This window comes from Miniopterus natalensis, chromosome 6 (assembly GCF_054644295.1).
Source record: "Miniopterus natalensis isolate mMinNat1 chromosome 6, mMinNat1.hap1, whole genome shotgun sequence".
Taxonomy (NCBI): Eukaryota; Metazoa; Chordata; class Mammalia; order Chiroptera; family Miniopteridae; genus Miniopterus; species Miniopterus natalensis.
In genome coordinates this window covers 42531955-42544593 of record NC_142086.1, presented here as the reverse complement: position 1 = coordinate 42544593, position 12639 = coordinate 42531955, and the positions used below count along the sequence as shown (strand labels likewise).

The following is a 12639-nucleotide window of genomic DNA, read 5'->3' as shown; positions in this document are numbered from 1 at the left end:
GAATGGCAGAATTGAATATAGAGCCTGGAAAAGTGAAGACTTTTAAGGGACTCCAAAAACTGTCTAAAATTACCTCAAAGACTGTTTTCTAAAGAAAGGAGTAGACATATATTTTTCTCCAGATTGCAAAATTGAAAATAGTAGCAGAAAATTAGAGAGCAATACCCATTTGGGCTTACTATAAAGACTTCAGCCCCTGGCATGAATAGAGACTGAGTAAAGCTATTAAAGAATCAATGACGTTTTCAGTTGTTTAACAGTAGAGTAAGTTGTTTTCAAAATACTGATCTCTGTATCAGGAAAAACCTGGATAGTGTCAAATAATGTAGCTAACACTACTTCAGTTTGGTAGAGGGTCAGATTGGGAGACTCTTCTTGGCCTCTTGTAGACCAAAGATTCTATTTCATGTCATACAAGTTTTAGAACTATTAAAATAAATTTTATTTTTAATTCTTATTGCTTTTGTTTTCAAGAATAATACATGTAGATTGAAGAAAATATTGAAAATACAAAAAAATATAGAGAAAATTAAAATACTTCCAAAGTATCACTTTTTTAACATTCAAAGGAATCACTGTAGAATTTTATGGTGGAGCTGTTTTCTATCTTTTTTCTAATGCATATACTCGTAATCCTTGAATATAAAGTGATCCTCTATTTTCCGATTAAGAAGACTTCAAAAGGGTTGTGTTTAAAATTGTATGTTATATAAAGTTAATATTAATTTAGAAATTTTACTTTTTTTACATCTCAAATGTCAGGAAACAATTTTATTCAAACTCTATATGTATCTTTTTTTAATTTTTTAAAAAATATATCTTTATTGATTTCAGAGAGAGGAAAGGAGAGGGAGAGACAGAGATAGAAACATCAATGATGAGAGAGTCATTGATCGAGCCCACAACCCGGGTATGTGCCCTGACCGGGAATCGAACCCTGATCGTCTGGATCCCAGGTCGATGCTCAACCGCTGAGCCATGCCTAGCCGGGCTATAAGCATCTTTTACATAGGTGTCTTTATAATCAACAGAGCTACTTTTTGAACCATCTATCATAGATTTTTAGGTTGCATTATCTCAATTGTTTGATATGAAACATTTTTTGAATTTATATTAGGCCACCATTGGAAAGTCTACAAGTACCCTTTTACATAAGTTTTTTTTTTCTTTTGTAGTGTAGGTGTATGTTTATTATCTGCACAATATAACTATTAATTGGATTGCTTTCTAAAGTGATCTCTCTTAACCAATGTCACCCCAATAAATATAATAAAATTAAATTAAAAATAAATAAAGTGGTCTCTAAAAGGCTTTTGTATATAGTGACATTCACTTACAGCTTGGAGTCTTGGCATCAGAAACTAAGTTAATGTTAAATTTATTTGCCTCCTGTTTTACTTTTGTCAGGTGACCTTAAAGCTCCCCAAACCATCATTGATTGAGGGTTTTTTTCACACTAAGTGTTTCCTCCATTGAGTACTTTGTTTCTCAGAATATATGACTCAAGAAAACCCCTTGTCAAATGAGCAGCAACTTGATAGAAACCCAAATACAACATGATATTTATGATGGATATATTTGGAGAATAATTCTCCTTACATTCAGACACATATGATACATACTCTTTAGTGTGTGTGTGTACTTATATGTGTTGTTCAAAACTGAGATATTACTTAAACCTTTTGATCAGATTTAAAAATTCAGAATTCATTTTCACTATTCACATACACTATTTTTGAACTACAGTGTTGCCCCTTTTTCCACTGTTTAGCTTTCCATGGTTTCAGTTATCCACAGTCAACCTCAGTCTGAAAATATCTACATCATTCACCTCCCTTCCTCTCATCACATAAGCATTGTATCTTATCACAAGAAGGATAAGGTACAGTACAGTGAGCTGTTTTGAGAGAGAGCACATTCACATAACTTTTATTACAGTATATTTTTTTTATTGTTCTTAATCTCTTAATTGCACCTAATTTACAAATTAAACCTTATCATAGGTATGTATATATGTATAGGGGAAAAACATAATATATGTAGGGTTTGGTACTATCAGTTTCAGGCATCCACTGGGGAGCGTGTCTTAGAACATATCCCCTGTGGATAAGGGGGGAACTACTGTAATTACATTTAATTCATTAGTCACTTTCATGTAAGTAGAGTCATGTAATATGTTACCTTTTGTGTCTAGCTTCTTTTAGTTAGTGAGGTAAACCTACCTCACATATGAACAGAACTATGAAGAGCAAGTACTTGAGAAAAAATATAGTATTGTATTAAAGTAAAGCTTAGAACAACGCTAACTGCAATTAGCTGTTTGTTACTGTGCCACAAGTAATTAGCCATAAATGGTAATTAGTATTACTTTCACGTAATCAAAAGAAGTATTTCTGTGATCAGCTAGAGGAAGAAGAGAGATGAACAGATAAGAGACAGAAAACTTTGAGAACATTCTGACACCCTGGATCCACAACACAGGAGACTGTCAGACCTTTCATTTTTCTGGCCCTGGGCTTCAGTGTTCTAGGACCCTTGGATTGATAGTATTATCTGTAGCCAGACATTGGAAACCAGGCCTTACCTTTGGCACACCTCCGATCATTGGGTTTCAAAGGTGAACATAACTGAATCAAGCCTTAGGAAGCAGGTGATCAGGAAATCCCAACAGGGATCAATATTTCTTCTTGTTCACCAATTCCTTGCCTATTTCAAGTCTGGAATATATTGGGAAATATATTTTGTATGTTTAAAGGTGAGTCTCCAGTTAACCCCACCACAAACATACCTGATCCCAATTTTCTACCTAATTGGTATGAAGTTTTACCAACTGAAATTATTTTAACAAGCATGGTGGGCACAGGACAGGACAAGGCTTGAGCAGGGGTAAGTAAAAATTATCAACCGTTTATATTAGTATGATTTAGTTTGAAGAGTTGACTGTTCTGCCATTTAGCTGGGTTATCTGAGAGAAAGGTAGCTTTGTGGGGAGATACCCACAAAGGAGTGGATTATTGGCTAAACCAGGAGAAGGGAGAACTGAAATTAGAGTAAAAATAGGATATTTGGGGCAGACAGAGAGCAACAAGCAAACTCATGCAGATTTGGATGTCTTGGAGTACAGGAGCAAGAGTATCTGGATGTGAGGAAAGCAGATGGTAAAATAGAAAAGGGGATCCAGAAAGTTAAGTTTAAAAAAGGAAAGTAAAAGGAAGAGTAAGAAACACAAAAAGATCAGAGAAAGATTTTTAACAGTGTAGGAATGTGTCACAGAATAGAAAGTGGTGCAAACAGGATTGAGAACAAGTTGGGCATAGGCAAGTGTTCTAGAAGGCCAGCTCATCAAAAGGTTATACTTTTTCATTTGAAAGCAGTAGACTACTTATTTATAAAACTTACAGAACTCATTATTTATGATAATTAGCAGGTTCTATGATCTTTGTAACAATTAGTTGTAAACCAATTTTCCTGTTATAAAATAGTGATTCACATAAATATAGTCAGTCCACCTGCTTACTTTTCTTTCTGTGTCCTGGGCATTTTCTTCTAGCCTGCCTTACCTTGAGCCACGTAGTAGGCACAGTATTTCAACCACCTGAAGTGATGAAGTATCTTCCAATATTATTCTCAAATTACTATAAACCTTGATTTGTGACTTTACAGTTTTTAGCCTATCTTATTATAATTTACAGTAGCAGGGATAAATTTACATAAGATAGGAACTCTTTTAATCCTCACTGGAGGACATGTTCATTGATTTTTAGAGAGAGGAAGGGAGAGAGAGAAACATCGGTGTGAGAGAGAAACATTGATTGGTTGCCTCTCATATGCTCCCCAACCAGGAATCAAACCCGCAACCTTTTGGTGATGCTCCATCCGCCTGAGCCACACCAGCCAGGGCAAGATAGGAACTCTTTATTTACATGTAGGATATGAATCAAATCATAAAGTGCAACTCATAAAGTGCTCTAATTTGCAGTGCCCCTTCATTTTTTTAAAACTAAAGTGTAAACCTTTTCCATGACTATTCCTGTTTTCTGTTGTGTTCTTCTGAGTGAAGATGGCTATGAAAAATCTTTTTATAATACAATGGACTTGAGGAAATTTGGGTATAAATAAGTGGATTATTGGTAAATAAGTGAGAGGTGAAGCTGTTCATACTTAAGTTGGTGTCAGAATTATTTATTAATTTTTTCTAAATAATCTAGAAGAGTAAATTTTCTAGGTAAGCAAGTCGTACTCTTGTAGGTATTGAAATGCTAAACCAGTGGAAATGCACTGCAGGAGGAGCTTGAGAAAATCCATGAGTGCACTAAAAGGGAGCAGGTAAGTTTTAGTTCAGGCAACTAGAGTACTAATTACAAATAATATTGACTGTATTACAGATTTTAAGATCTAAATGATCAATTATTTATGAGAATTATTGTCATTTTTCACGAGATTATTTGGTCCACTCTGCAGCTGTGGCCATGCTGAGAAGAATGTGGAAGGATACAGGAATAAACAGTCAGAAACTAATGTCTTGACTTAAAGTTCTGTGTGTAGTGTTGTTTGGACAGATACAGTTCTAAGAAGACCAGAACACTGGTGGTATATGATAAAGAAGCAAGGCAATAAAAATATGCAGTTTTTCTTGGGTTGCAACCTCTTCAGGAGTTTCCCAGATGTAATCTGAAACCAGCTCCCATATTTTAGAGAGCAGGAAGAGACCTAAAGAAAAAGGCAGACTACTCCAGATTGGTAGGTGGCAGGTCAAATAAGCAAGGCATCTGGCCAGGCTTGTCTTGGGTGGCCTCCAGGTTGGTAGGTGGCAGGTTAAACAAGCAAGGCAACTGACCAGGGTTGTCTTGGGTGGCAAACAAGTAGATCTCAGCACCCGTTTGCCAAATCTTAAAAGGTTTTATAGAGGCCTTCACTAGGTTTAGTCACGTGCCAAGGGGGCCTTAATTGGGGTCAGTCACATACTCAGTCCAGATAGTCTCAACACCACATTTCTGTCTCAAGGCTGTATCTTTAGAGCAACTTCTGGGAGCCGGGAAAGCAAACATAGCACACATTACAAAACATAAGGGAGTGGGTGAGGAGCCTTCAGTTACTTGGGTCCAGCTCAAGGGCCCAACCTGTGGTTCTGTCTTCTTGATGACCTTCATGTTTCATATGAAAAGAAGTCAGTCAGACCTAGCATTAGTTCCCAGTCTCTAACTAGTTGTAGACCTTGGACAAGGCATTAGTTCTGAGTTTCCTCATTTTAAAAAATAAGATAGTAGGGGTAAAGAATATTCAGAGACACTTCCAGCTCCAAAATTCTGATTACAAAAATGAATTGACTCCAGAAAGACAAGGAAAATAAGAAATAAAGCTAAAAACATAGACCATGCCAGGGTGAGATATGTGAAACCATGGTATAAATTGATCCAGGCTGATTCCCCCAGAATTGAGCATATTAGTTTTATTTTTAAATGCTCAAAATATTCTTATTTGGATAAAAGAACTCATAGTAATGCTACATTTATTCAACTTCATCAAGAATGGAATTCTGAGTATAAGATTTTTAGTTTATAAAGCTTTTTTTTTAATCACTAGAATTTTAAAAATATTAACATTTTGCCAGCTATAACTTCTAAAATATATCACCACTGTAAATGTAGTGCACTAAACACATTCATACATTTTTGGGTGACTGTTGTAAGTTGTGATGCTCCCTCTTGGGCAGTTCCAAGGCAAAGTAGTTATGGGTTTTACAGATATCATGTTCTCACATGAAATGTCACCAGTATCACCAAGCAGCCAGGAGTAAGCCTTGTAATATTTGTTTATTCTTTGCCTGATCTTCTAATTAGTTTTTAATTTTCTGAATGAGTATGGAATATTTAGTCAGCATTTGGAACTTGTTCAGGGATTTCCTAGGCACTTTGAAATTGTTAGGAGAGGAGAGAAGCAGTTATGAGGTTTTTTGCATATCTAAAAAAAATTTCAGTAATGAATGATGATCCAGGTGCATCATTCTAGCATTTGAAATACTGCTCAAAAAAGTACACAAATGAAATGAACACACCATTGTTAAATCGTCTAAGCCTTTTTTACCTGAGAAAAATAACAGTTTAACTATGTAGACAACCACTGGCAATTTTCATATACACACACACACAAAAAGGCTGCCTCTTTTAGTGTCTCCTTTCTGGGGATCTGCAGGTTGAGCCCCCTCAAAGCTAACAAAGGAAGAAGAGTCTCTTCTACCTGATGACTGGTATTTTATTACATCACTGTAAGAGTAGGTCTAGTCAACAGAGGGGTTATTTTTTTTTTCCTCTGGTTAAGACATCTATTGTTGCTCTCAAATTTTATCTTCGGCTTTCAAACTACACAGTTTGAACAAACATATACCACCCCCTACATCCCCAAAAAACTAGGAAAGTTTCTGACCTGATTCTTTTTTATCATTAATTTTGGAACTCATATATATTTGGAAGAATAGAGATTTTAGGTTAAGGGAAACTTTAGCTTTTGTCAGATGATTAGGTGTGGTTGAATTTATCCACTTTCTCTTTTCGTGGGAATTTTTATTATGTAGCTTGCAGTGTAAACAACAGTGCAGCAAAATTTAGTTAAATAAATTTGGTTAACCTTTTGGTTGATTGGTATCTATGTTGGTTGGTTTTTATTGATACCTATTTTAAAATTTATTTTGCTTTTCTTTACATTGTGCATGTATTAAATGTTTGATTATGGGGCATGTAATGACTGATATGCTATCAAAACATTCTTAATATTTCCCAGTAAACCACTAAGTGGTTTTTTTTTTAATTTATCTTTATTGTTGAAAGTATTACAGATGTCCTCTTCTGTTGAGCCCCTCTTTTCCCTCTGTTGATCCCCTCTACCCCACATCTGCACTGCTGCCCCCCCACCCAAGGCCTTCTCCACACTCTAAGTGGTTTTTAGATGAATAGCTTCAAGGTACGTGCATTTGGTTGAAGAAATCCTTATCATACATTAACTTTTCTACAACCTTCTGGAACCTGTTGCCGTGTTGTTTTGAATTACGTTTCTGAGGTAACTGTCTCTTATTCCCAAGAATTCTGCCTCTTCTCCAAAGCTAGCCCCACTTCAGTATTATGGACCTCCTCATTCTCTTAATTATCTTCCTACTCTCAAGCTAGCACACATACTTAGTAAATAAATACTAGGTACGGTCTCTTCTTCACTCCTTATTCTATTTAAGAATACACCTACTCTCCTGATCTTGAAAAGTTCAATTACTCTGATGTTTCTGACCTCCAAACTGTCATCTTTTTTGCATTTTTTCATTGCTGTTTGTGTCCACACTCATTGTCTCAATTTTCTTACTACTCATGGCCATAAATAGAAAGGGAGATTGGGATTTGGGAGTAGGTAGTAATTATGGCGAGCAAAAAACAAATATAAATATATTGGAATAGTTGTGACAGCCCCATAGGAGGGCCCACAAAAGGGACAGACTTGTAGTGTAGAGAACAGGACTATGTAACAAGAGTACAAGGAGGCTTCTTCATTCACACAAAGGCTATGCCAGTTAGCAAGCTCTCTGAAGTAGAGAAGAGCTAATAGATGGAAAGTGATAGGCCTTACGGGATGCCTATAGTTAAGGAAGAGAAGAGGACAGTGAGATAGAGTTTGGAGGGATATAGAACTGTAAGTGATTGACCAGTTTAGAATTCTTACTATTTAGGATGTTTGACTCAAAAAAGTTTGTAGATGTGCCCCCTCCCTAAAAAAAAAGACCATTTACTGGCAACTCTAGTAAATTTACAATGATGGTAAATCTGACTTTATTTTAGGTTACTGAGAATAATTATCACATCCCATATTCATTTTTATTTCTGGAACCATAAAGTCATCAGCTGTGGCAACTGGGATGCCTTACTAGGTGTAATATTGTGGTTAAAATTTAACCGACTTGAAATAAACCAGCACAGGATTTTCCTGTTTCTTAGTAAGAACCAAACAGCTACTAAAGCTGATTATGAGAAAACAGCATCTCTTTGAACCCGATCATTAGGGCAGTAGTTTTCAACTGTCTTGCAGGGGAAGACAGTTATTTGATGAGCTGACCTAAGTCTTCTCATTTAAGGGGGGGGGGGAGGATAATTTTCTCTCAGTTTTAAGCTTTTCCACCCATTTATTTTTATAAATCTTGGCATAAGCTTGTTGTTCCTTGTTGAATCAGGTATCATTTTCTATCTAATTTAGTGCAAAATTTAGATACTTAGGTACCAAGTTGAGAAAGTCAATATTAACACGGGCTTTGCACCAGAAGATATTTTTAAACTGCTGCATTAAAACATTATTTCCCTTATTACTGTGTGGAGGGAGTGACAAATGGGGACTACTTAGAGGTTTCCTTTGGGGTGATGAAAATGCTTTAAAACTAGGTGGTTGTACAAGATTGTGAATGTACTAAATGCAACTAAATTATACACTTTAAAATGATTAATTTTATGTGAATTTTATTTTAATTAAAAAAAACCTATTTCTTAACTTTTAAAATGTCACACTATATCTGTGAATTGTCCAAGTGTATGCGGTAGCTCAGGGTATAGTGTCCTTCTGTACCTAGTATTGTCCTGTAATTATTCCTTTAAATTGCAACATTTATTAAAGTGAAAATGAACACTCACTGGTTAAATGCTGGGAGAACAGTCACATTACCTAAAGCTAACACCGGGTGCTTATATGTACAAGCTCCCCACCACGCCTTGCTATCTGTCTACATTGTTAGATCCAATATCATCTTTAAATTACTTCTTAAGGCTCATATACACAACTTGATTCTTTAAAGAAAGCAGTCTATATACAGTAGACACACGAAAACTTTCCACAAGCAGGTAAAAAGCCTATTTCAAACTTTTAAAAAACAACAGTCTTACTGAGTTCAAAGCAAAATATAATTGAATAAAGATATTTTTAGTAAAAGCAGTGAGGCTTTAAAGAAATGCTTGTTAAATCCTGTTTCCACTAGCATTTGGATAACTAGATCTTATCTGCCCTTGGCTTATAAACAATCTGGTAGCTTGTTCTGTGCGTGCAGTTGTGTGTGCAGACACACAAACTATAGTCATGTTCTTTTTTCTCTGGCATCATCACTCTCAATTCCTGTAGTCAAATGTCAGAGTAGTTTGAGAAAACCTAGTATATTTAAGTTTTTGAAAGATGGAAATAGATCTTATTAATATGCTTATTCTCAAACTTTTTCGCAGTATCTGTCTCCCAGATAGCTTGAGTTCTCAGACATATTTTAATTTTAGCAGATGGTGCCTTGGCTTGGTTGTGTATCACAACATTTCTTTGTGCTTTCTCTGTAGCTCATTGATTTAGTTTCAGATGTAGGTTTGTCACACCTTTTTTCTTTTTTTTCTTTTTTCTGTTAAACCAGTGTTTTATTGTAGTATCTTATATTTATTGTTACCAATAAAGTAGTTTCACATACAGTTAAAAATGAGCTCTAACCTATGTCTTCTTACCTTTTCTCCAGAACTGTCAAGTAATCCACCTCTAGCTACCATCCTTATTCCTCCTCATGCTCGGATTCAAGCAGCTGCTTCAACCCCGACAAATTCCACAGCAGCCTCAGGTGAGAACACATAAGTCTTGTCTATAAATATATATATATATATATATATATATATATATATATATATATTTTAAAAGACATGATTACCTCCATTTTATTTCTTTTGGAATATTTAATACCTTCCAAGTATCAGTAACAGCATAGCCAAATGAATAAGTATGAATAAAATAGTGCTTTATTTTCCAAAAGCACAAAAGGACTCCATAAATAACTTTTTATATAATGTATAAATATCTTATTATGATGTCAAATTTTTTTTATTTTAAAAGTCATACTTTCCATTAATTTCTTGATTAATATATATCAAGTGAGATTCCAATAGCAGAAAGCAATGTGATGTTATTGAAGATAATTCACTTTAGTTCCAATACTCTGAATGTAAATTATATTAGTATACGGAGAGGCAAATTTTTAAGAAGTATAAAATATAGATTGGTGAGTTTAATCATTCAACAGGACTAAAACTACAATGCAGATACATATAACTAAGATTTTGATCAGAATGAGACTAGATCTTGTTTGTCAAAAAAAACCCCAAAAGCCCTTACGGTCTCCCAGAGTATAGCTTAGTGTATTGCTGGTCCTTTAGCCAATCAGTGATGTGGCCTGATTTAGTACAAATCACTGTCATTACAGATATTCTGAAAATACCCAACCCTTGAGTGAATTGAAGGTCTTCCAGAGACTGTCTGGATGCTGTTTAAAATGAAGTTAAAAATATTCTAGGTAGCATAATCAGGCTCAGAATTTGGTATCCCCTCTTTTCTTAAAAAAAGCAAATGTCAGAAGCTGACTTTATTTTCATTAAATCATCTATTACATTGAACTAAGTTGGATCAGACATTTTTGCCTAAGGGTATTTATGCTGGAGGAGATAAAATCTTTTGTTATCAGTTCCCTACATTCAGTAAAGTCAAAATCCATGCGTTGTCTGACACAAAGTTGTTTGTTTCTGTCCAATCTTAATCTTTTGGGATGTTGCTAGTGAAGATTAAAAACATTTCGTGCTAGTCCATGTCCTACCTTCATTCCAGAAGAAGTCTGGAAAGAAAGGTCTCTTTTCTACTTCTAGTTTTATCAGCACATTCTACTTGAGAAAGTCACTTGAACTTTATTAGTTTTAGTATGCCTTCCTAGTTGTCTCATTTTTGTAAAATGAGTGGCAATGCTCTGAGAGTAATTTTGTAAAAACCAAATATGTACTGAAATGTGCTTTACATTTTTTTAATGTAAAATATAGTTTTTAAAATATATATGTGACCTATTTATTTAGAAGGAAGACAGATTACTTTGATCAGCTATTAATAAACTTATTAAATCACAGGTTAGATTATATTGATCAAAACATGAAATAGGCCCTAACCCTGAACTAAATGCGTCTGCTTGTTGAGCCAGTTTCCAGAGTTTTATTAGAATTGCTTTAGACTCTGAATAAAAATAAGAATTATGATTGGTAAGTTTTGAGTAATTTTAAATTACTTTCTTAATGTGAGATACTAAACTAGTTAAACTAAACTAAGGCTTTTAAGCAGTTTGCCTATTAGGAGCCTAGCATAAGCTTATTTTTATGAGGCTTTGATTCAGGTTATAGTAGTACCAAAAAAATATTTTCATTGTGTGAAATCAGATTTCCATATAAATATGGAAACTGGCATTGGACTGTGATCCTGAGAGTTTACTTCAAAGTTGAAATAAATCAGGATAAGGGGAATTTAATATAGTCTGAGAGCAGAGCTAAAATTAGTTTAGAGAAATGCATGCCTTGAATATCTTAATAGTTACCAAAGAGGATTTCAGATATTGCTCTGAGCTTCCTAGCAGCTAATGTAAATAAATGTTATCTGTTAAAATTTTCCACTGTTCATTAGATAAAAAGTACACTGGTGGCTTAGGAAAAGCAAAGTGTTTCTGGCCCTGCTGTTTGAGAAGTATTTCTCCCTGAGGGCTTTGGATTTGGTATTGTAAGAGATATAGTCAATAAAGTTCTCATCACCATTTCAACAATAAATGTAATGGTGAGTTTTATATAGATACTTTTAAGTATTCCTCTGTGTAAGCTAAAGGTATAACACCACAGTATAGTTAAAAGATAACAGTTTCTTGGCCAAAATAGTGAGCCAATTATGTCATCGAACATAGCTCAGGAAATGCTGATCTAGATGAATGGATGGCTGTATGACATGAACAGCCTCCTGTATTTAAATAAATATATTTGTATATGTATATATTTTTTAAATAAGAATTTGGCAGTGTAAATTATATATTTTAATAAGACCTTAAAATATACATGCTCTCTGTTGCCTCCCTTAACTTCATTTTCTTTAGCCATAAAACAGAAATAGTAACTACCCGCTGCATAGAGTTCTGAGAAATAAGGTATAGAATGTACAGAGTGCTCAGCTAGTGTTTTGTTCAAAGTTCAAGTTGTGACTACAGGTGAATTGATTAAGACCCCTTGGAAGGCATTACTGTGTATAGCAATAACCATTGAAGTTCATACTTTTTAGTTCACTAATCCTACTTTAGGGATCTTCAGGATACATCTAATAGAAGGAAAAAAGCTACACAATTACATAACAAAAACGAGAGCCAGTCTGATTTGAATGGTCAACAGAAATTGTTTTAATACATTATGAATTTCCATTTTTATGGAACCATAAAATTATTATGAAGCTTATAGACATTTTTGGAAATAATTTATGTGGAGAAAATCTAAAAAAATCTTATGTACCATGTTGATAACTCACAAAATGTGTGTTTGCATGTGGATAGGGATTAGGTAGGAATACACAAAAATTAAAATAATTATGTTAAATTAGTGGGTGTGGATGTTGATTTTTTTTTTCCCCCCCTCTCAAAAACTTTTGCATTCTTTTAAAAGCGTTGTTAAAATACCTCGGTTTCTGGGAGCATTATAGTTGCTCATGGCTCTGACATGACAAACTCTTGAAAATTGCAGGTACTGCTACTCTCAACCCATAAAGTATAATTCCTTATTTCGATTTATATATATATGTATATGTTCTGAT

At 34.5% G+C, this 12639-nt stretch overlaps 1 protein-coding gene across 5 annotated transcripts in view; it reads left to right on the top strand.

The window, feature by feature from the left end:
• The window catches only part of GSK3B (glycogen synthase kinase 3 beta), a 173715-nt gene that overhangs the window by 146893 nt on the left and 14183 nt on the right, over positions 1-12639 (top strand). For all 5 annotated transcript variants that reach the window (XM_016199903.2, XM_016199905.2, XM_016199904.2 and 2 more), the window contains one exon: positions 9512-9610. In XM_016199903.2, coding sequence (XP_016055389.1) covers positions 9512-9610 — 99 coding nt within the window. The remainder of the gene's footprint in view (positions 1-9511; positions 9611-12639) is intronic.